Source organism: Notechis scutatus, chromosome 1 (assembly GCF_049901735.1).
Source record: "Notechis scutatus isolate UNSWTSFEM ecotype Mainland chromosome 1, rNotScu1.2, whole genome shotgun sequence".
Classification (NCBI taxonomy): Eukaryota; Metazoa; Chordata; class Lepidosauria; order Squamata; family Elapidae; genus Notechis; species Notechis scutatus.
The window spans coordinates 5,790,306-5,812,865 of record NC_142009.1 but is presented as its reverse complement, the minus strand read 5'-3'; the positions used below and the strand labels follow the sequence as shown (position 1 = coordinate 5,812,865).

Sequence of the window (22,560 nt, the reverse complement as noted above, 5' to 3'; positions counted from 1 at the left end):
AATTCACAGGCATGTCATACACACACACACACACACACACACTACCGACTATAAGGAGAGGATAATTCAGCCGTTGCACAAACTACACACCAGACAACCAGAATCCGCACACCAACACCCACGTGTGTGCAAGGAGTGTGTCGTGACCCCCCCCCATTGAACAAGCTTAGTTGTGGGAGGAAATCCGGGGAACGTGGCGATTAAGGCTTAAAAGCAAAAAAAAGAAAGAAAGGAGGAAGAATTAATTACGGCACAATTGAGCTTCTAACCAACCACCCCCTGCGTTTTTTTCCCCTTCATAAAACCCCCGAAAAAGGAAAACAGAGGGGGCTTAAACGCATGTGCTGTTTAAAGACGGATGAACTAAGCTGGCCGTGCGCCCCGGGGGTTTCACAAATACCCTATTCAGGCACAGCGGGTTGCGAACACATCGCCTGTGATGGCAGGAGCAGAAACAAACGCAGCATATGGAATTGCCCTGCATGGAGAGAGGGGGAGAGAAAAAACAACCACGGCTGCCATTTCCCCTGAGCGTTCGTCGGCAGGAGAGGAGTTCCGCTTTGCGCCGATTCCTGCATTCCCACAAGCGGGAATTTATATTGTATGGGTGGGCTTCCACTCCCAGAATCCCCCAGCCGGCATGCTTAAAGAGGGGAGGACTTCCACTCCCAGAATTCCCCAGCCAGCAGCCTTTAAGAGGGCTGGACTTCCACTCCCAGAATCCCCCAGCCAGCCTGCTTTAAGAGGGGTGGGTTTCCGCTCCCAGAATTCCTTGATTTAAGAGAGGCAGCCAAGTGTGTGAATTGGCTCAAGACTGGACAAGCCCAATTCCTGCAACTGGTTCTTCATATGTTTTAGTCTCCAGGTCTTTAATCATCATCTTATAGTTGCTTTTCTTTGCATTTTTAGAAACAAATAAATATTAAATGAATATTTTTGTGGGTGTTTTTTTAGTGGTTTAAATATTTTTTTTTGTTGTTTTTATTCTATGCTTGTTTACACCTCTGTATGTTGAACGGACATGAAGCGAATCAGCATTTTTTTAAAACAGGAATTGCTGAAGAAAGTTTTAACTGTGGGCCAGAGACAAGCAGAGGAGGGCACAGCACAAAATATACAGGCTATGGCATGTTAGGTTGATCCGGGGTGGAGCAGGATTTGCACGTTTGTTCCAAACCACGATTCCACAGTTTGCAGCGGAATGCTCTAAATTCCATACTGTGGCACAAGGCTTTCATGCAAAACATGTTTTCCTTTGTTGGGCTCATGGCTAATCAACCCTCAGGAGTTAAGAGGGTTGATATAAGTCAATTTCTTAACCAGCAAGGATCTAAATTCAGCCTCCTCACATTTTTGACATCAACCATCCCCACAAATCTCTCTTTTGCAATCAATGAGGACTAGAAACTTCATCCGACTTGAGTGCTTTTACAAACAAAAAACAAAAAAAACACAACCCTATGCATTCACCACCCACTAGCGTCTCTTGGCAATGAGGACTAGAAACTTCATTGGATTTACAGTACTTTTATAGAAGATTACACTTCCACCACAAATCTGTCCCATAAATATCTCTTGGCAATGAGGACTAGAAACTTGTTCAGACTTGAGTACAAAACTACACTTCCAAGAGATTGTCCCCACAATTATCTTTTTGCAATCATGAGGACTAGAAACTTCATCGGACTTAAGTACTTTTATAGAAAACTACACTTCCACATTATCCCCACAAGTATCTCTTAGCAATGAGGACTAGAAACTTGTTCAGACTTAAGTACTTTTATAGAAAACTGCCCTTCCGCATTCTCCCCACAAGTATCTCTTAGCCATGAGGACTAGAAACTTCACCAAACTTAGGTACTTTTATAGAATACTACACTTCCACTAAGAATTTGCCCCCAGAAGTATTTATTTACAATTATGAAGACTATATAAACTTCACCAAACGTAACTACTTTTTACAGAAGATTTCACTTCCATTAAGAACTGTCTCTTTGCAATCACGAGGACTAGAAACTTCATCAGACCTAAGTGCTTTTATAGCAAACTACCCTTCCATCAGATTTTTTTTTGCTCCATTCTTGTTTGTTGGCAAAAGAGAAATAAACGACAGCAAAATCTGATTTTTGGGGGAGGGGGAAGAGAGAAAAAGAGGTATAGGCTGCTGCCGGTTCGCACCAGTTTGCACAAACCGATTGTTAAGATTGTGCGCAGTTGGGTGAACTGGCAAATCCCACCGCTGACCCCGCTCGTTTTTCGGTCTGTTTTGGGGACCATTTTGAGGAATTTTTGGGGGGCTATTTTCAGGCCATTTTTGGCTCCAAAAAAAAAACAACAGCCCTAAAACAGCCAGAAAACAGGCCGAAAAAACGAGCAGGGAGGGCCCAGCCAGTAGTGGGACAGCCTCAACCGGCTGAATCCTACCTCTGCCTTTGAGGCGGGTGGCCGGGAGGCGGAGCTGGGTGCGATAAGTGGCGTCACCCGCCCAGTCACATGATCAACCGAACACGCCTACCCAGCCGGAGAACCGGTTGTTAAAAAATGTGCAGCCCGCCACTGAGGGGGAAGGGTTGGCATTCAGAGGGGTGGGTGGGGCGGTTTGCATACCTACAAAAAGGACAAGGCAAGGACCCTCGTTCAGCTGGACAGCGTTGGAGTCGGTCAGCTCTAAGACAGGCTTGGGGTGCCAGGGGAACTCCTTGCACTCAGTGTCATTCAGGACCTCGACTCGGCCTTGCCGGGTAATGACGTCTCCCTTAACGTCCAAAACAATAAGAGTAGGGATACCTGCGATTGGACAAAACAGAAAAAGAAACCAAGATAAAGAGAGAGTTGAGGAGGAAGAGAAGTAACCACATCATGTCATTTATTTATTTTTAAATAAATTTTTTATTAAACATAACGTTTACAAACATTGAACGTGGTGGAGTTGTTTTGACATAACTTTTGGTCATCATTCTAGTAAAATACATATATATCTTATATACATTTGTACAATATACACATATATTGTTGTGGTTCGCCGGCAGCAGGTGTGGATGGCTGAGGTCTCGGAGAGCGAGGACTCAGATGAGGGGCCTATGTGGGATGCAGGGATGGGGCCAAGACCATCAGGGAGTGGAATGAGGCCTTCAGAGATTGTGGAGGCTGGCAGCAGTGAGGAAGCGTCCCCCGAGGAGCCTGTGCCAAGTGCTCATGTGCGCAGGGCTGCTTGAAGTAAAGAGCAGCTGCAGCAGCACGGGCGACTCAGGAGTAAGGCTGCAAGGTAATGGCCCCTCCCTGAAGAGATAAAAGCCAGCTGAGAAACCGGAGTTCTTTGCAGGAAGCAAAGAAGTTCTAGCACTTCAAGTCTTATGCAAGTTCGGACTATCCTAGTTTTTGCTTTGGAGACTCTTTGTGTTTGAAATCTTTCTTAGTAACTTTATCTAATATTCTTGGCAGCCTTGCACAACCTTGGCAAGGCTCATTCTTATCAATTAGTTTGAAACAGCCTTTTAATCGGGAAGGAACAGAATTCGTAAAGAAACATTAAAAGGTTGCGCTGTTACCTTTGTCTCGTGTTTGCTTCCTTGGAACCAGGTTTGGGTCAGAACATATATACATTTATTCATCCTAACTTATATCTTCCAACGTTCTTAGTAATATTTAAGTCTCATGGTCACAGATGTCCTTTTAATAACTCATTTCAATCTTAAACCCTTCCTTTCTTTTCCCAATTATATAATATTCCGATTCATCTCTTATTTTGGCTATCCATTTCAGCACAAGTCAAAATGTTATTTATTATTTCCTCTTTACTAGGAATTACTTTCTCTTTCCACTTCTGGGCATATAACATTCTTTGCCGCAGTGATGACGTGTATTATCGAATATAACTTCTTCCTTATTACATTTTTTTGATATAATTCCCAATAAAAAAAAAACATTCTGGCCTATGGTTTATGGCTTGTCAGAAGCTTGCAAAAGGCAATCCGCAACCCCGGGATGCTGCAACCGTCATAAAAGCGAGTCACTGGCCAAGCAATCTGAATTTGGATCACATGATTGCAACAGTCGTTATGTTTGAAAAATGGTCTTGTCACTTTTTTAAAGGGCCGCTGAACAGTCACTAAAGGAACGTCATCAAGGAGTACCTGTGTGGGCAATTTTTTGCGGAACCTGTGCGTATTGCAAACCAGCATCTCGCTTTCCAAACTCGACTGTTTTGTGCGCTGATTTTCGGCCCCCTCCGTGTTCCAAGGTTGCGGATTCAGATCTTGGACAGGCTCCCAAACTGCTTGTCTAACGTTCAGCCTCCAAAACGGTCTTTGGACTAACAACATGCCTCTTGAGTGAAGAGGGTGATTTGAGCCTATTCGGCTTTACTCCGCCCACTGCACTTCAGCACCCAAGCCCGCCTGTGGAATTAGTGGCTGGGAATTTTCTTGTGCGATGGGGAGTGCAGTGTGTGTGTGTGTGTGTGTGTGTGTGTGTGTGTGTGTGTGTGTGAAGCCTCCGTCCATTGCAATCATTCAGATTTGTTGGAATCAGACGGCATCTTCGATTTTCAAGGAAAAGGATAGAGGAGGGAGGGAGAGAGGGAAAGGAAGGATGGAAGGAGGGAAAGGATGAGGAAGAAAAGGAAGAGAAAGAAAAGGAAGGAAGGAAAGGTAGAGAAAGAAAAGAAAGGTAGAGAAAGAAAAGAAAGAAAAGAAGGGATGAGGGAGAGGGGGAGGAAAGAAGGAGGGAAGGAAGGAAGGAGGGAAAAGAAGAAAAAGAAAAGAAAGGAAAAAAGGAAGAGAAAGAAAAGGAAGGAAGGAAAAGAAAATAAAGAAAGGTAGAGAAAGGAAGAAAAGGAAGAGAAAGAAAAGGAAGGAAGGAAAGGTAGAGAAAGAAAAGAAAGGTAGAGAAAGAAAAGAAAGAAAAGAAGGGAAGAGGGAGAGGGGAGGAAAGAAGGAGGGAAGGAAGGAAGGAGGGAAAAGAAGAAAAAGAAAAGAAAGGAAGAAAAGGAAGAGAAAGAAAAGGAAGGAAGGAAAAGAAAATAAAGAAAGGTAGAGAAAGAAAGGAAAGGAAGAGAAAGAAAAAGGAAGAGGAAGAAAAGGGAAGAGGGAGAGAAGGAGGAAAGAAAGAAAGAAGGAGGGGAAGGAGGGAGGAAAGAAAGAAGAAGGGAGGGAGGGAGGGAGGAAAGAACGAAGGAAGGGAGAAAGAAGGAGGAAGGGAGGAGGGAGAGAGAATGGAGGAAGGGAGGAAGGGGAGGAAGAAACCAAGAAAAAAAAGGAGAAAGGAATGAAGGGAGTACAGAGAAGGGAGGAAGAAACGAAGGAACAAAGGAAGAAAGGAAAGAGAGAGGAGGAAGGAAGGGGAGAGAAGGGAGAAAGGAAAGAAGAATGGAAGGAGGGAGGGAGGAAGGAAACCTGCAGAAGGCTGGGGTTTGGGTTTTTTTTGTGGTTTTTTTTTGCAGATTTTGAAGATCAGTTGGGACAAGAACGTGACCCAAATGAAGTCGCAGCCTTTCTATTTTCACCTTTAGGGATCCCAGGATCTTTGCTGTCTCTTGCCGTCAAATCCACCCGTTGCGGGAGAAACCCGATCCAGGTTAGGAGCCAGCCTGTCCGGAGCAGCCACCTGTTCTTCAGCTGTTCTGGAATCGGATTTCCTGCCGGATGCGGCCACGGCCCTCCCCGCCCTCCCTCTTCAGGAGGCACACCAAAAAAACCACAACCATAACAGGGAGTTGCCCCAAAGGCCACTTGTGTGATGCCCTGCGGAAAAGGCAAATGCGATTGTTGCCCCTCACCCCCCCAAATTTGGAGATGAGTGTCATGCCCCTGTCGGGAAGACGAGGAAACTGGGGAAGGGCAAAGTCCAGCTGGGCAGAGCAGGGGAAGATGTAGAACAAGGGAGAGGGAGTTCAGAGGAAGGCCCAGGCCTACCCCCTCTTCATCCTAGGGCACGCAGGCAGGAACGGAGAAGGGAGCAACGTGGTTGCATGGCTTACGGGGGAGGAAAGGGCCCTGATTCCCTTCATTAGCCACAGCTGGGAAGGGAGTTTAAAAGGGATGCAAGCTGAGCAGGGCGTCTGCTGGGAACAAACGTGAGTTTATCTTGTGTTGACTTGGCTCATCTGTGTTCCTGGCGTTCTCCCAACCGTGTTGAGTTACTGCCGTGCCTTCAAGTCTGGAATTTTTGCTCCTGCCCTGTCGGACTAATTACCTCCTTTTGCCTTGATTGGGACTTGTAGTTACAGTTTTTGTTCACCACGTTTTGGACTTGATTCTCTGCAGCCCAAGGCTGCTCCTGGGAGAGTTTTTCTCCAGCCCAGAAGGTAACCAGGACTTTGGGGGCAAAGTTGGAGCTAATAAAGGGACTCCTACTGATTATCTGAAAGGGACTCCTACTGATTATCTGAATTCTAGGAATTGAAGTCCACAAGTCTTAAAGTTGCCAAGTTTGGGAACCTCTGAGCTAAAATATGGCATCCCCCTGCATTCCCCCCCCCCACCCCGTAGCCTGTTCCTTAGCAGTGAAAATTCAAAGCACCCACAGTACAATCTCCAGGTAGTCCTCGACTTACAACAGCTCATTTAGTGACCAATTTTCCAAGTTACAAAGGCACTGGAAAAAGTGACTTAGGACCCGTGTTTCACATTTACGACCGTTGCAGGATCCCCATGGTTACCGTAATCAAAATTCAGACCCTCGGCAGCTGACTCCTATTTATGACCACTACGGCGTGCCGGGGTCAATGTGATCCCCTTTTGCGACCTTCCGGCAAGCCAAGTCCACGGGGAAGCCCGGTTCACTTAACAACCGGGTAACTAACTTTAACAACTGCAGGGATTCACTTAACAGTGGTGGCAAGAAAGGTTATAAAATGGGGGCAAAACTCACTTAGCCAATGTTTCGCTTAGCTGCGGAAAGGTTTTGGTTCAATTGTGGCCATAAGTTGAGGACCAGCTATACACTGCAGGGTTGTTGTGTGAATAATGCAGTTTGACATTTTCTGGAGGCCTGGAAAGCATCCAACCACCGTGTTTTTAATTCTCCTTTGCAGGGTTATGGCAAGGATTACTGCTCTAATGCAGGGGTCCCCAACCACTGGTCCGCGGACCGGTGCCGTCCGTGGAACAAGTCCTACCGGGCTGCTGGTTTGCTGGGCGCCGCCATCTTGTTTTGATGAAAAAGTGCTTCCGGTGAGCTTTTCCGGGTAAAAAGCTCACCGGAGCACTTTTTCATCAAAAGATGGCGGCGCCAACTGATGCCGGCACCGGGCGCGCCATAAAAAGGTTGGGGATCACTGCTCTAATGGACAACTATTCCTCGACTTATGACCATAATTCAGCCCGGGCTATAATGCTTGTACGGCGAGTCATAGAAACATCAAAAACAGTTGGCGTGAAAACACCTAGTGGCCCATCAAGTCTGCCCTTTTCCGTTTTTAATATTTTTTTAAATTTCTTAAATTATCGTCCGATGATGGAAGTGTTTATCACATTTACCGTGTTTCTCATATAATAAGGCCGGGTCTTATTTTTTTGAGCCCTGAAAAATGGCTAGGCCGTCTTTTCGAGGTGTCTTAATTTCCCCCCCTTGCATCTTCGGGCGGGCGGCGATGGCTTGGATGTTGACCTCGGTGTTGGTGGGGCACTTCGTATCGGGGTCAACGCAGGCAGCACCATATCCGGGTGTGCAACAAAGTACTTCCTAACGGCAAGCCCCCACCATTCCCCTCATTTTGCATGTTTTAATATAGGCCTTAATTTGGGGGAGGGGCTTAATTTCATTTCATGCCTATAAAACATGCTGGGACTTCCTATTGGGGGAGGCTGTATTGTTGGAGAAACAGGGTATTTGTTCCGATTTTATGACTTTTATATTTATACTAGCTGGATACCCATGCTTCGCTACGAAACTAGGTGATCAGGCTTAGTTTTGGGGGAGGAAAATAAGGGGGGGAAAATTCTGCCTCGGCCTACCAGCATCCATCAGTATTCCTCTGGCTAGTGTCCTGTCAGTGTGTGAGAGAGTTTTGAAGGCTGTTTGGAAACTGAAAGAGTATTTGCTGTGTGAGCAAGAAGGAGACAGCAAGGAGCCTGGGCGTGGCTTAGCTCAACTGTTCTGTACTAAAGCTGGTTGCTTGCTCTGAAACTAAAACTGAAACTGAAACTCCTCTCCTCTGCTTGTGTTTTGCATTTGGAGCAGATTTCTTTTCAGGTGGGGAGGGGGAGTAGAACTCTTTAGCATCAGAGCGTGTTAATAATAATAACAATATAGGAAATACTGTAAATGCTCTGATGGTCATTTCGAAAAATCTTTTCTTAGTGAGCACCTAGAAGCCAAGAGGAACGTACGGGCCAAATTTCCAGTTTGTAGGCTTTACGGTTCTGGAGATTTTGTGATGATGCGTGAGTGGTCTTTCGATTTTATATATAGATAGATTACGCTGTTATTTTTTATTTTGGTTAGGAAAGAAGCTAGAACAGATCAGCAGGGTGTGGGTTAGGATTAAGTAGACATGCCCAAAACTACCCACCAGTCTTGATAAAATCTATAAAGGAGTTAATTTTGCTTGCCTTGAATGCCATACAGCCGATTGAGACGCGACCGTCGTCCTTCATCGGGGTAGGGTACCGATAACCAGGGCATCTCGCTGAAATATTGTTTGAACGACTCTTCCGACCTACAGGGAATATAGGAATTAGAATAACAGAATTTGAAGGGACCTTGGAGGTCTTCTAGTCCAACCCTCTGCTTAGGCAGGAAATCCTACACCATTTCAGTCCATTGTTGATCCAGTCTCTTCTTAAAAACCTCCAGTGTTGGAGCAGCCACAACTTCTGGAGGCAGGTTGTTCCACTGGTTAATTGTTCTTACTGTGAGGAAATTTCTCCTCAGTTCTAGGGTTGCTTCTCTCCTTGTTTAGTTTCCATCCATTATTCCTTGTCTGGCCTTCAGGTGCTTTGGAAAATAGCTTGACCCTTCCTCCTCTCTGTGGCAGCCCCTGAGATATTGGAAGACTGCTATCCTGTCTCCCCTGGTCCTTCTCTTCCCTAGACTAGCCAGGCCCAGTTCCTGCAACTGTTCTCTATATGTTTTAAGTCTCCAGTCCCCTAATCATCCTGGTTGCTCTTCTCTGCACTCTTTCCAGAGTCTCAACATCTTTTTTTACATCGTGGCAACCAAAACTGGATTCCAACAGCATTCCAAGTGTGGCCTTATCAAGGCATTATAACGTGGTAGTAACACTTCATGTGATCTTGATTCTATCCCTCTGTTTATGCAGCCTAGAACTGGCCTTTTTGGCGGCGGCTGCACACGGCTGGCTTGTATTTGAGTGAGTTCCTTCTCACAGTTACTACTATTGAGCCATACTCTGTACCAGTGTATTTGGTCTTCCTTCCTTCCTTCCTTCCTTCCTTCCTTCCTTCCTTCCTCCCTCCCTCCCTCCCTCCCTCCCTCCCTCCCTCCCTCCATTACGCCTTCCTTTTCTTCCTCCCTCCCTTTTTATGCTTCCTTGCCTTTTTCCTTTCTTCTTTTCTTTCTCCATTTCTTTCTTTTATTCTTCACTCTCTCCTTCTTCCATCCCTTCCTGTACCTGTCTCTCCTTCCTTGCCTCCATCCCCTTCATTTAACTTCACTTATTTTCTTAACCTTCCTTCCTTCCATCTTCCCTCTTTTTTCTTCATTCTCCAAACCTTCCTTCCTTCTCCCCATGTCATTTTCTCTTCTCTTCTCCTCTTCTCTTCATTTTCCTTCTTTCTTCCTTCCCTTCCTTTTTCTCCTTCCTTCTTCTTTCCTTCCCCTTTCTTTCTTTTATTCCTCTCTCCTCCCTCCCTCCCTCCTTCCTTTCTTCCTCTTTCCTTCCTCCTTCCTTATCTCCTTCCCTCTCTCTTCTTCATTCCCTTCCTTCCTTCCTCCCTCCCTCCCCTTTTTATACAAAAAGGAGGGCTCAGAATACATCACTGAGCTCCGTTCCACCCAGGTATAAAAAGGGCTTAAAAAAGCAAACAGGGTTTATGCCCCAGAGTTTGGGATTCATATTCAATTACCTGTCTGCACTAACGAAGACAATCTCGAATTTTTGACCAGCGTCTTTGATTTTCCGGTAAGATTCCACCAGAACCCGAGTGAGACTTCTACAGGGTGGACACTGCAGAAAGAAAAAGTTTTTTAAAAAAAGAAGTTAAAATTAAGGCAAACAGCCCAGGAATTGGCTCCTCTAGGGAAGCTCTTGATATCCTACAAAAAAAAAAATTCCCCCTACTTTTCTCTTCGAGTGCCAGAAATAACTAGGATAATATACAAGCAGGCTGGCAAACTGATACACACAGAGTACTAGAATCTTAACAAACCAGGTAGTCCTCAATTTACAACAGTTCATTTAGTGACCATTCGACGTTCCAACGGCACCGATAAACATGACTTGTGACCGTTTTTCACACTTGCGACCATTCTAGCATCTCTATAGTCAGGGGACTGAAATTCGGATGCTAACTGACTTATATTTACGACGGCCGCAGTGTCCCGGGGTCACGATCCACGGGGAAAAGTCAGATCCGCTCAGCACCTGTGTTACTAACTTCACTGCATGGATTCACTTCACAAATGTGGCCAGAAAGCTCGTATAATGGGAGGGAAATGAACATGTGTCCCACTTAGCGACAGAAATTTGGGGCTCCATTCTGGTCGTAACTTGAGGACTACCTGTAGGGATTCAGGAGTGCGGTCACATGACCCTGGAGGCCCCCTATACCTGTGATGGCGAACCTATGGCACGTGTGCCACAGGTGGCACGCAGAGCATTTGTGCCGGCATGCGCCCTTCAGGCAAACTTACCTCACTGGGCATGTGCGCGACTCACAGCTGATTTTTGGTCGGTTTGAGGCCTTTTTCGGGCTTCCAAAGGCTTGAGGAAGGCTTCTGCAGGCCGAGAAATAGCCCCCTTTCGTCACTTCCCGTTTTTCCAAAAATATTGGAAGTGACGAAACGGGGCTAGTTTTCGGCCTGCAAAGCTTGCAGAAGCCTGCAGAAGCCTTCCTCAAGCTTTTGGGAGGCCGAAAAGGGCCTCAAACCGGCTGTGAGCGCAGTGCAGGTGGCGGAGGTGGGTGGGTGGGGATTGCGCGCACATGCGTAGGGGGCATGCGGGGACATTGCCTTCTGGGTCCTGGCATGAGCATGGAAGCGCGCGCACAATTTTGGGCACAGGAGGCCAAAAGGTTAGCCGCCACGGCCCTATACACACCATTGGATCTCTGATTCCAGGTCATAAAGTTCCCCTACCCACCCACCTCAGGTAGGCCTGATGCCTGTTCAAACGGTTGCTAACCAACCGGTCAGCAGTCTAGAACAGAGATCTCCAAACTTGGCGACTTTAAGACTTGTGGACTTCAACTCCCAGGATTCCCCAGTCAGCCAGGCTGGCTGGGGAATTCTGGGAGTTGAAGTCCACAAGTCTTAAAAGTCGCCAAGTTTGAGGACCCCTGGTCTAGAACGCCCCATAAGCTAAACCAGAAGCCAAATTTGTGCAATTTCAAGGAATGAGGAAAGATTCAGGACAACCCAGATGCAAATAGAGATACACACACACACACACCTCGAGACCCCCCTGGAAAGGACTGAGGAGAAGAGGGGGGTCTCACCCAGTGAGCAGAGAAATAAACCCCGACGTGGGAGCCTTCCAAGACGCTGCTGTCAAGGGCAGGCCCGCTATTTCGGAGAAGAGGGCCGGCCACCACCTCGCTGAATGGCCGGGGACCCCACGGGAACTCCAGGCCTGGGGAGGAAAGAAAGCGGAAAGAGAATGGTCAAGAGCCATGGGATGCCGCTGAATGGTATTTTTATTTATTGACTTAATTAAAATGTTTACGTACCAACCCAACTTTCAAAGAACGAGAGCCAGTTCGGTCCAGTGGTTAAGGCATCAAGGCTAGAAACTAGGAGACGGGGAGTTCTAGTTCCACCTTAGGCACGAAAGCTGGCTGGAAGACTTTGGACTGATCACCAGGAGACAGTGAATTCTAGTTCCACCTTCAGCATGAAAATCAGCTTGGTAACTTGGGGCCAATCAACAGGGGATGGAGAGTTCTAGTCCCACTTTAAGCGTGAAAATCAGCTTAGTAACTTTGGGCTAATCACCAGGAGACAGTGAGTTCTAGTCCCACTTTATGCATGAAAATCAGCTGGGTGACTTTGGGCCAATCACCAGGAGACAGTGAATTCTAGTTCCACCTAAAGCATGAAACCCAGCTGGGTAACTATGGGCCAATCACCAGGAGACAGTGAGTTCTAGTCCCACTTTATGCATGAAACTCAGCTTGGTAACTTTGGCCCAATCACCAGGAGACAGTGAGTTCTAGTCCCACCTTAAGCAACGAAAATCAGATTTGGGGCCAATCACCAGGAGACAGTGAGTTCTAGTTCCACCTAAAGCATGAAAATCAGCTTGGTAACTTTGGGCCAATCACCAGGAGACAGTGAGTTCTAGTTCCACCTAAAGCATGAAAATCAGCTTGGTAACTTTGGGCCAATCACCAGGAGACAGTGAGTTCTAGTTCCACCTAAAGCATGAAAATCAGCTTGGTAACTTTGGGCCAATCACCAGGAGACGGAGAGTTTTAGTCCCACCTTAAGCATGAAAATCAGCTTGGTAACTTAGGCCTATCACCAGGAGACGGTGAGTTTTAGTCCCGTCTTAGTTGTGAAAGCCAGCTGGGTAACTTAGGGCCAATCACCAGGAGACTGGGAGTTCTAATCCTGCCATAGGCATGAAAACCAGCTGGGTAACTTTGGGTCAGTCTCTCTCTCTCTCAGCCCAACCCACCTCACAGGGTTGTTGTTGAGGGGAAAACCGAAGGAAGAAGCATTCGAAGTATATCTGCTGCCTTGAGTTATTAATAAAAATAATAAAGACAGGAATACATAAATATGTAAAATTAAGATAACATCCACCTCATTCCAACTCTGAGAATGATGGGGAAAAGGTCAACTTTGGTTAGAATAGGAAGGTGGGGTGTGGAACGATGGCCCTTTTATGACTTGTGGACTTCAACTCCCAGAATTCCTGAACCAGCCTGTAGGCTAGCATGGGCCATCGTTCCGCATGCTGGCTGAGGAATTCTGGGAGTTGAAGTCCACAAGACATCGTTCCCCATGCTGGCTCAGAAGACAAGTTTAAAGGGGCACTCATTCCCCATCCTCCCTCAGGAATTATGGGAATTGAAGTCCACAAGTCATAAAGGGGCCATCATTCCCCATGCTAGTTCAGGAATTGTGGGAGTTGAAGTCCACAAGACATTTTACTGGCTCAGAAGACAAGTTTAATCCTTCCCCATCCTGTCCTCAGGAATTCTGGGAGTTGAAGTCCACAACCATCCTTCCCCATCCTGTCTCAAGGATTCTGGGAGTTGAAGTCCACAACTCATAAAAGGTCATCCATTCCCCCAGCTCTGTACCTAGATGGACAGGAAGAATATTGGCCTAACGAGACCATATTCGGTCTCCTCTTACCTTCTGGGTCATCTCGGATCACCAAGAGGCCGTTCCGACAAACCACTTTCCCAGTGTTGGCATCTATAAATATCAGCGAGGGGATGTTGGACACCCGGAATTTGTTCCATAGTTTCAACTGGAAGGGCAGAAAAAAAGAAAGAAAAGAGAATTAAAAACACACAATGGAACCAGAAATGCAAAAAAGGAAAGAAATTAGCTTTATGCAGGCCGTCCTCCATTGACGACCGTTCGTTTAGGGACCGTTTGAAAGTTACAGCAATGCTGAAAAAAGTGACTTATGACCAGTTCTCACACATATGACCATTGCAGCAACCTCCCCCTCACAGTCACATGATCAAAATTTGGGCACCTGGCAATATTTACCCGTGTTTCCCCGAAAATAAGACCCTGTCTTATATATATTTTTTGCCACCAAAAAAGGCATCAGGTCTTATTTTTGGGAGACGTCATCCACTGACTAACGTCATTTGCAGGTGTCAACCCCGCCCTCCTTTTCGCGGTCAGAGGCCTTCAGGAACTTCTTCTGCGGCCGGCAAGGCTTTCCTGAAGGCCTCTACAGCCGATAAAAGAGCTGTGGATCGATCTAGAGCTTTGTTCTCAGCTCCAGAAGCCTTCAGGAAAGCCAGGCCAGCCTTGCCGGCTGCAGAAGAAATGGGCTGGCAAAGCAGGTGTCAGGGTGTGCAAGGCCTGACTATAACTGTCCAAAGGTAAGTAGTAGGACAGTCACTCCCTCATCCCCACCCTAGCTTAATTTTTACCCATCCACTCTGGAGTGGGCGGGGTCTTAATTAGGGCTTATTTTGGGGGATAGGGCTTATATTGGGTGCACATGTCAAAATCGAGCTAGGACTTACTTTCAGGGTAGGTCTTATTTTCGGGGAAACAGGGTACAACGGTTGCAGCAAACTGAGATCACATGATCTCTATTTGTGACCTTCCCAGCCGGGCCAGCTTTTGGAGAACAAAGTCAATGAGGGGGCAGTCGGATTCGTTTAACGACCAGGAGATTCATTTAACAACGGCAAAGATTTACCTAACAATCCCGGCAAAAAAGGTCATAAAATCAGGCGCAACTTACTGAACAACCGTCATGTTTAGTAACAGAAATTCTGGTCATAAGTTGAGGACCATCTATGTAATGTTCGACTGATTCATGTAACAACGGCAGTGATTCACTTAATTATAAGGCCAAAGTGATTGTTAAAAGGAGGCAAAACTCACTTAACAACCGCCTTGCTTAGCAACAAAAATTCCAGCCACAAGTCGTGGACGATCTATATAACAAGTTGATTGAGTCACATAACAATTGTGATGATTAATTTAAAAACCACGGCAAAAAAGGTCGTAAAATTTAGGTGCAACTCACTTAACAACCAAAATTCTAGTTGTAAGTTGAGGACGACTTAAATAGTATAATAATTATTATAAGCCGCACAGTGCCTGGTTTTGGTTCACAATTCAGACTGTAAACAGCTTCGCATCACTCTTAACAATTCGTTCTCAGGAAGCCAGTTGGTGAATTGGCGGTTTCCTTTCCAAATCTATGGGATTACAAAAAAAAAAAAAAACCCCACAGGGGCCCCTCTGACTGTGCGCAATGGGAGTTGTGATCCAATAAACCCACAAACCCACAAACTGCCAAAGCCTTAAATTAATGCATCTTAAAACACACACACACACACGCATACACAAAATCTGAAATAAAATCTGGTTTATTCAGCCACCGGATTCTTTTGCACTAAATGGATTAAATCAACGTACAATGAGTAGCTACAAAAACGGGAAGCGGGAAGGAGGAAAATATGCATCCCTCATCTTATTTTTTATTAAGGAAGGGAGGAAGGTTGCTTCGAGGGCGTGCTGGGTGCGAATGCAAAATTTGCTCCTCTTAAATCATTCATTCCTTGCAGGAAGAAGTAAATAAAAAAAACTACAGTCCTCGACAAAAAAACAGATCATTTAGTGACCATTTAATGATCATTTAGTGATCATTTAGTTCAAAGTTACAACAGCCCTGAAAAAAAGTCACCAATGACCATTTTTCACACTTACGACCATTGTAGCATATCCATAGTCACATGATCAAAATTCAGACACTTGGCCACTGGCTCGTATTTATGACGGTCGCAGTGTCCCGGGGTCACATTTGTGACCTTTTGACAAGCAAAGTCCAGAGGAAAGCCAGAGTTCACTTCACAACCATGTAACTAACTTAACAACTGCAGCGACCCACTTAACAAAAGTCATAAATCTTTTATAGGTACATTTAAATATTTTATGTACACTGAGCATTTGCACCAAGATAAATTCCTTGTGTGTTTAATCACACTTGGCCAATAAAAGAATTCATTCATTCATTTATTCATTCAAAATGGGACAAAACTCACTTAACGCACTTCTCACTTAGCAACGGAAATGTTAGGCTCAATTGTAGTTGTGCGTAGAACAAAAGAATTCCCTATATTACTTCAAATTTTGTCACCCTAGAGGGAGAAAACAACTTTTCTAGGGTTTGATATTTTACAAACTTCAAATGTTATATATGAAGGCGAGGGAAACCTTCATTTTAAACCCAGAACCCAAAACACGAAACTACATGATAGGTTTAATTCATTCAACTCAATCTATAAAGCGAAACATAGCACTCATGCATCATCACAAAATCTCCAGAACTGTAAAGCCTACAAACTTGAAATTTGGCATGTATGTTCCTCTTGGCTTCTAGGTGCTCACTAAGAAAGGATTTTTCGAAATGATCATCGGAGCATTAGTATTTTGTGTATTATCATTATTATTATTAACACGCTCTGATGCTAAAGAGTTCTACTCCCCCTCCCCACCTGAAAAGAAATCCGTTACAAATGCAAAACACAAGCAGAGGAGATTCAGTTTCCGTTTCACAGCAGCAACCAGCTTTAGTACAGAACAGTTGAGCTAAGCCACGCCCTGATTCCTTGCTGTCTCCTTCTTGCTCACACAGCAAATACTGTTTCAGTTTCCAAACAGCCCTCAACTCTCACACACCCTGACAGGACGCTGGCCAGATGAATGCCAATGGATGCTGGTAGGCAGAGGTAGAATTATTTTTCCTTATTTTCCTCCCCAAAAACTAAGCCCGACCACATAGTTTTGTAGCGAAGCACTGGTATCCAGCTAGTTAGATATATTACAACAATAAAAATCCATTGCATTTAAATTTCTCCCTCAAGTTTATCCTCACGGGGTTATGTGATTCTTACTTTGTGACCGTCTCGGGATTCTTCTAACAAGCAAACTCAATGGAGGAAAATCAGACTGGCTTACCAACCGCAGCAAAAAGGCTGTAAAATTGGATATGACTCATTTAACAACAGCTTCACTTAAGAGACAGAAGTTCTGGTACCTAGTTAAAATAAAGTTCTATCTTAAACCTCAGCCTTTCTTTAACAGTAGTTTGGAAAAGAATACCAGACTGGCAACGCTCTGCTATTTTAATTTGCCCCACATTTAATCATATATAGCAGAGATTTGCAAACAAAAACACAAAACAAAAAACCCCCCCAACAGTTTCAAAGGCCTGGCTGACTGAAAAGTCTTTATGTGATAAAACAGGATGATGAAAGACAGTCCCGTTTTCAGTCCTTCCATCCCTTTTTTCTTTCAGTTGAATTTTGAGAGGAGTTAACTTTTTTGCTAGTTTAGATTCTGGCCCCTCTTTTATTTTGTTTGAAGACGGTGGTGTTCAACCCGCCATGCAACCAAGGGTGGGTTGTTGTTGTTGTTTTTTTTTTAAAGGCAAGATGGCGGCCCTAACTACGCTTAAAAAAATGTTCCCCTTTTTAAACAAGGCAAACTTGGTGCTTTCTGAGCTTGGCGGCTTTTTCTTGCAGACATTTTGTTACCCAACTAGGCAACTGTCATCAGTGCTGGAAGGCAATGGGGTTTGCAGAGAGGAGGAGGAGGAAGAGGAGGAGGAAGAGGAGGAGGAAGAGGAAGGGGCCTTGATGAGTCTGACTGGTTGTTTTCTTGCAGACGTTTCATGACCCAACCAGATAACATAATCAGAGTTAGTAGAGTGGGGTTTGTGTAGGAGAAGAAAGGGAGGAGGAGGAGGAGGAGGAGGAGGAGGAGGAGGAGGAGGAGGAGGAGGAGGAGGAGGAGGAGGAGGAGGAGGAGAGAAAACTGTCAGCTCCTTGGTGCTCTGAGGTAGGTGGGTTTTTTGCAGACATTTCATAACCCAACTAGGCAACATTCATCAGTGCTAGGAAGGAGAGGGATATGTGGAAGGGGGTGAAGAAGAAGAGGAGGGGAGGAGAAAGGGGAAGAGGAGGAGGAGGGAAAGGGAGGGAGGTAGACTATGGGCTCCTTGGTGCTCTCTGAGCTGTTTTCTTGCAGGCATTTTGTTACCCAACTAGGCAACATCCTCAGTGCTAGAAGGGAATGGGGTTTTCCAGGGAAGAGGAAGAGGAGGACGACGACTGTGGACTCCTTGGTGTTCTCTGAGCTAGGTGGGTTTTTTTGCAGACATTTCATGACCCAACTAGGTAACATCATTAATGCAAGAAGGGAGGGGGGGTTCAGGGTTTCCTGACTAAGAAAAGGGGGTTGGACTAGAAGACCTCCACAGTCCTTTCCAACTCTGTTATTCTATTCTATTCTAGTTGCCCATCAAATCGGAAGCCCTTCGGCTGCATCATCCATTCCACCGAGGACTCTCCCTCCCTCGCTCGCCTCCAACCCCCGAAGACGGGCGGAGGAATTTGAAGAGCCCGCAGGCTTTGGAGCCGGCCCAAGGAGACGCCTTTGCAAACTCTCTCTCCTCTCGCCAGAGAGTGTCCACTTCAAACCGGCCAAATCCTTTCTGTTTGTTTGGCCTGCGCCGTCCCAAAGAGCCTCCGGTGGGGGTGGTTTGGATTGCATCAGCTTTTGATGGGCTTTGTCCTCCTCGGGTTACAGCTGACCGATGTGGCATGAGATGATGATCCGAGGATGGCGCGGGAAGCCTAGAGGGCCATGTCAGGAAATGAAAAGACCATTTTGCCCGCAAAGGAGAAGAGGAACGCAACACGAGCGGAGGGGATGAATGATAACAGATAATCAGAATTGGAAGGGACCTTGTAGGTCATCTATTTATTTATTTTTATTTATTTATTTATTTATTTATTTGATTTGCCAGTTGTTTACAAGATAATAAGTATAAGAGTATACATAGTTGTGAATACATGAAATGGGTACATATAAGAAAAATAAAAGACTAAGAGAAACAATAGGACAGGGACGGTAGGCACGTTGATGCGCTTATGCACGCCCCCTACAGACCTCTTAGGAAAGGGGTGAGGTCAATAGTAGACAGTCTAAGGTTAAAGTTTTTGGGGTTTGGGGAAGAAACTACAGAGTCAGGTAGAGTATTCCAGACATTGACCACTCTATTGCTGAAGTCGTATTTCCTGCAATCAAGTTTGGTGCGGTTTACTTTGAGTTTGTATCTATTGTGTGCTCTTGTGTTGTTATGGTTGAAGCTGAAGTATTCACTGACAGGTAGGACATTGCAATGTATGATTTAGAATCTAGTCCAACCCCCCGCCCAAGCGGGAGACCCTACACCATTTCTGACAATCCAGTCTCTTCTTGAAAGCCTCCAGTGATGAAGCTCCCACAATGTTCAAAGGCAACTTCTGTTCCATGGGTTGATTGTTCTCACTTTCAGAAAGTTTCTCCTTATTTCCAGGTTGAATCTCTCCTTGTTCAGTTTCCATCCATTATTCCTTGTCTGGCCTCCAGGTCCTTTAGAAAATAGCTTGACTCCCTCTTCCTCTCTGTGGCAGCCCCTCAAATATTGGAAGACCGCTCTCCTGTCTCCCCTGGTCCTTCTCTTCCCTAGACTAGCCAGGCCCAGTTCCTGCAACCGTTCTTCGTATGTTTTAGCCTCCAGTCCCCTCATCATCCTGGTTGCTCTTCTCTGCACTTTTTCCAGAGTCTCAACATCCTTTTTTACATCTCTTCTTTGTGGCAAGGCCTGAAATATTGGAAGACTGCTTTCATGTCACCCCATCCTTCTTTTCCTAAAACTAGACATGTCTTCTGTCCATCCATGGTTTGCTCAGATATTTTCTTTCTTTCTTTCTTTCTTTCTTTCTTTCTTTCTTTCTTTCTTTCTTTCTTTCTTCTTTCTTTCTTTCTTTTCTTTCTTCTTTCTTTCTTTCTTTCTTTCTTTCTTTTTCTTTCCTTCCTTCCTTCCTTCCTTCCTTCCTTCTTTCTTTCTTTTGCTTTGGAAAACAGCTTGACCCCTTCCTCCTCTCTGTGGCAGCCCCTCAAATATTGGAAGATGCTATCATGTCACCCCATCCTTCTTTTCCTTAAACTAGACATGTCTTCTGTCCATCCATGGTTTGCTCAGATATTTTCTTTCTTTCTTTCTTTCTTTCTTTCTTTCTTTCTTTCTTTCTTTCTTTCTTTCTTTCTTTCTTTCCTTTCTTTCTTCTTTCTTTCTTTCTTTCTTTCTTTCTTTCTTTCTTTCTTTCTTTCCTTCCTTCCTTCCTTCCTTCCTTCCTTCCTTCCTTCCTTCCTTCTTTCTTTCTTTTGCTTTGGAAAACAGCTTGACCCCTTCCTCCTCTCTGTGGCAGCCTCTCAAATATTGGAAGATGCTATCCTGTCTCCCCTGGTCCTTCTCTTCCCTAGACTAGCCAGGCCCAGTTCCTGCAACCGCTCTTCGTATGTTTTAGCCTACAGTCCCCTAATCATCCTGGTTGCTCTTCTCTGCACTTTTTCCAGAGTCTCAACATCTTTTTTATAGTGTGGTGACCAAAACTGGATGCAGTACTCTAGGTGTGGTCTTACTAAGGCTTTATAGAGTAGTATTAGTACCTCACTTAATCTTGATTGTATCCCTCTGTTAATGCAACTTAGAATGACTGAGAGGTTAGACTCGGGGGGGGGGGGGTTATTACAGGCACTCCTCGACTTACAACCACAGCCGAGGCAAAAAATGAAGTGAAATGTTTGTTAAGTGAATTTTGCAACACAGTTAAAGTGAAACACCGGCGATGAGTAAGATGGTTAATAAAGCGAATCTGGCTTCCCCGTTGATTTTGCAAACGTGATTTTAAAAAACAACAACAACCAAGATGGGAAGACGATCCATCACACAAACTCCTTTTCAACACCTCAGCAGGCGGGAATTCAACAGGGAGAGGGGGAAACCGTTGCACGCCCTTGGCTTATTTGACTTTTGACCTTCCTGCTCTGATAGGTTTATGATCATGGCTCTCCACTGAGACAAAAAAAAGGGTGGGTTTTTTTTTTTTTAGGAGAATGGACTAAAATAAGCTTAATCCGGTAGTGTTAGGAATTCTCAGTCTGTGTTTAATTGCAATGGACTTTATAAAAAAGGTACCTGTTTAATTTAAGCTTTAATTCTAAGCGCCTTAACATCTGTCAAAAGCAAAACATAAGACTGTTGTTCATGCTACCGTATTAAATAAAAGAAGCAAAAACTTTCCCAGAATTCCCCAGACAGCATGCTTTAAGATGCAAGCTGACTAGGGAATTCTGGGAGCTGAAGTCTGACTTAAAGCATGCAGGCTGAGGGATTCTGGGAATTCAAGTCCACAAGTCTTAAAGTGGCCAAGGTTGGAGACCCCTGTCTTAAAGAAATACTGGCCGGGGGATTCTGGGAGTTGGAGTCCACCCTTCTTAAAGCATTTTGCCTGGGGAATTCTGGGAGTTGGGAGTCCACCTGTTTTAAAGGATGCCGGCTAGGGAATTCTGGGAGTGAAATTCCCCCCATTTTAAACCACGCTAACTGGGGAATTCTGGGAGATTGAAACCTACTCTTCTTAAAAGTATGCTGACTGGGGAATTCTGGGAGTTGTAGTCCACCCATCTTCAAGAAGGCTGGTTGAGGAATTCTGGCAGTGGAAATCCACCCCATCTTACAACACGCCAGCTGGGGAATTCTGGGAGCTGAATCCACCCACCTCCAAGCTGTGCTTTGATAAAAGGAAATCCACATGGCCTCAAGAGGCTCTTAATTTCCCTTGAAATAATGCTTAATTGAGGAAAACAGCCTTCCATGCTGAGAGGCTGCCAACTCCCTGTTTCCTGGGCCGAGACGGAGCTCCTTCCAACCCTTTCAGCAACTCCATAAATTCAAAGAAGGCACAAAAAAACCCAGGAGGGAAATTTCGGTGCATCTCACAGGGCAAGAATGGAAGAAGCGAGAGCATTTCTCCACTCTTCATTCACACCGAGAAGGACGGACAAAATGCCCAGATTGCAAACGCCCCCCCAAAACAAGAAAGCTACCCTCCACTGAGCGTGCGCCCGTTCTCGTCCATTTTTTTTTGCATGCCTAATCACATTTGGCCGATGCATGCTTGGCTCCTATCCCTTGATTTCTTTGGAGAGCATCCGGCAGCTGAAAACAGCCAGGAAAAAAAATCCATCTTATTTGTCATAACAAATCCAAAACAAACAGAGAAGCATTAGCCAATTAAAGTGGAATGCGGCAGCCAAAAGAGAGAGAGAGAGAGAGAGATGCTCGTTGGCTTGACCGCAGAAGGGGAGAATGGATTTGGGGTGGGTGGGTTGCAAAAACGAGGCCTGGGGTTCGCCCCAAATGCCATCAGAAGAAGAGGGGGGAAAGGGGGATTAGCACCATGGTAAAACCACCGGAATCAGAGTCAGGTGATTGGATACGGGCTAGCACAATGCAGTCCAGCGGTCCTGGATATAATCCTGTTCCACTTCCAGTGGCCCCACCTGAGATTTGGATGGCAGCCTAAATCACCCCCAAATTTTGGCCTGCATCCAATGCAACCCATTTCCAACCTTGGGTGGCCTGTGCAAAAATACAAAAAGGGTATTTATTGGGAAGGTTGTTAAGGCAACCTTGCAAGAATGTAAGAAACGGTGCCGAAGCTTGGTTTTTAATTAATCTGCAAAAGTTTCAGAAATACCCACAAACGTTTGAACGAACGGCAGACAGGAGCCTTCCAAAAGAAAGGAAAAGCACGGAGATGTACAGAGGGTCCTCGACTTATGACCACAATTGAGTCTCTCCCCCCCCCAAAAAAATCGAGCAAGTTGTTAAGT

General features: G+C 45.3%; 1 protein-coding gene across 1 annotated transcript in view; it reads right to left on the bottom strand.

Annotated features, from left to right (window-relative positions):
- NXN (nucleoredoxin) overlaps positions 1–22,560 on the bottom strand; it is a 78,998-nt gene that overhangs the window by 19,018 nt on the left and 37,420 nt on the right. The window contains exons 2-6 of the mRNA XM_087972143.1: positions 13,486–13,603; positions 11,619–11,752; positions 10,029–10,129; positions 8,553–8,659; positions 2,608–2,787 (exon numbers count right to left, since the gene is read on the bottom strand). Coding sequence (XP_087828269.1) covers positions 2,608–2,787; positions 8,553–8,659; positions 10,029–10,129; positions 11,619–11,752; positions 13,486–13,603 — 640 coding nt within the window. The remainder of the gene's footprint in view (positions 1–2,607; positions 2,788–8,552; positions 8,660–10,028; positions 10,130–11,618; positions 11,753–13,485; positions 13,604–22,560) is intronic.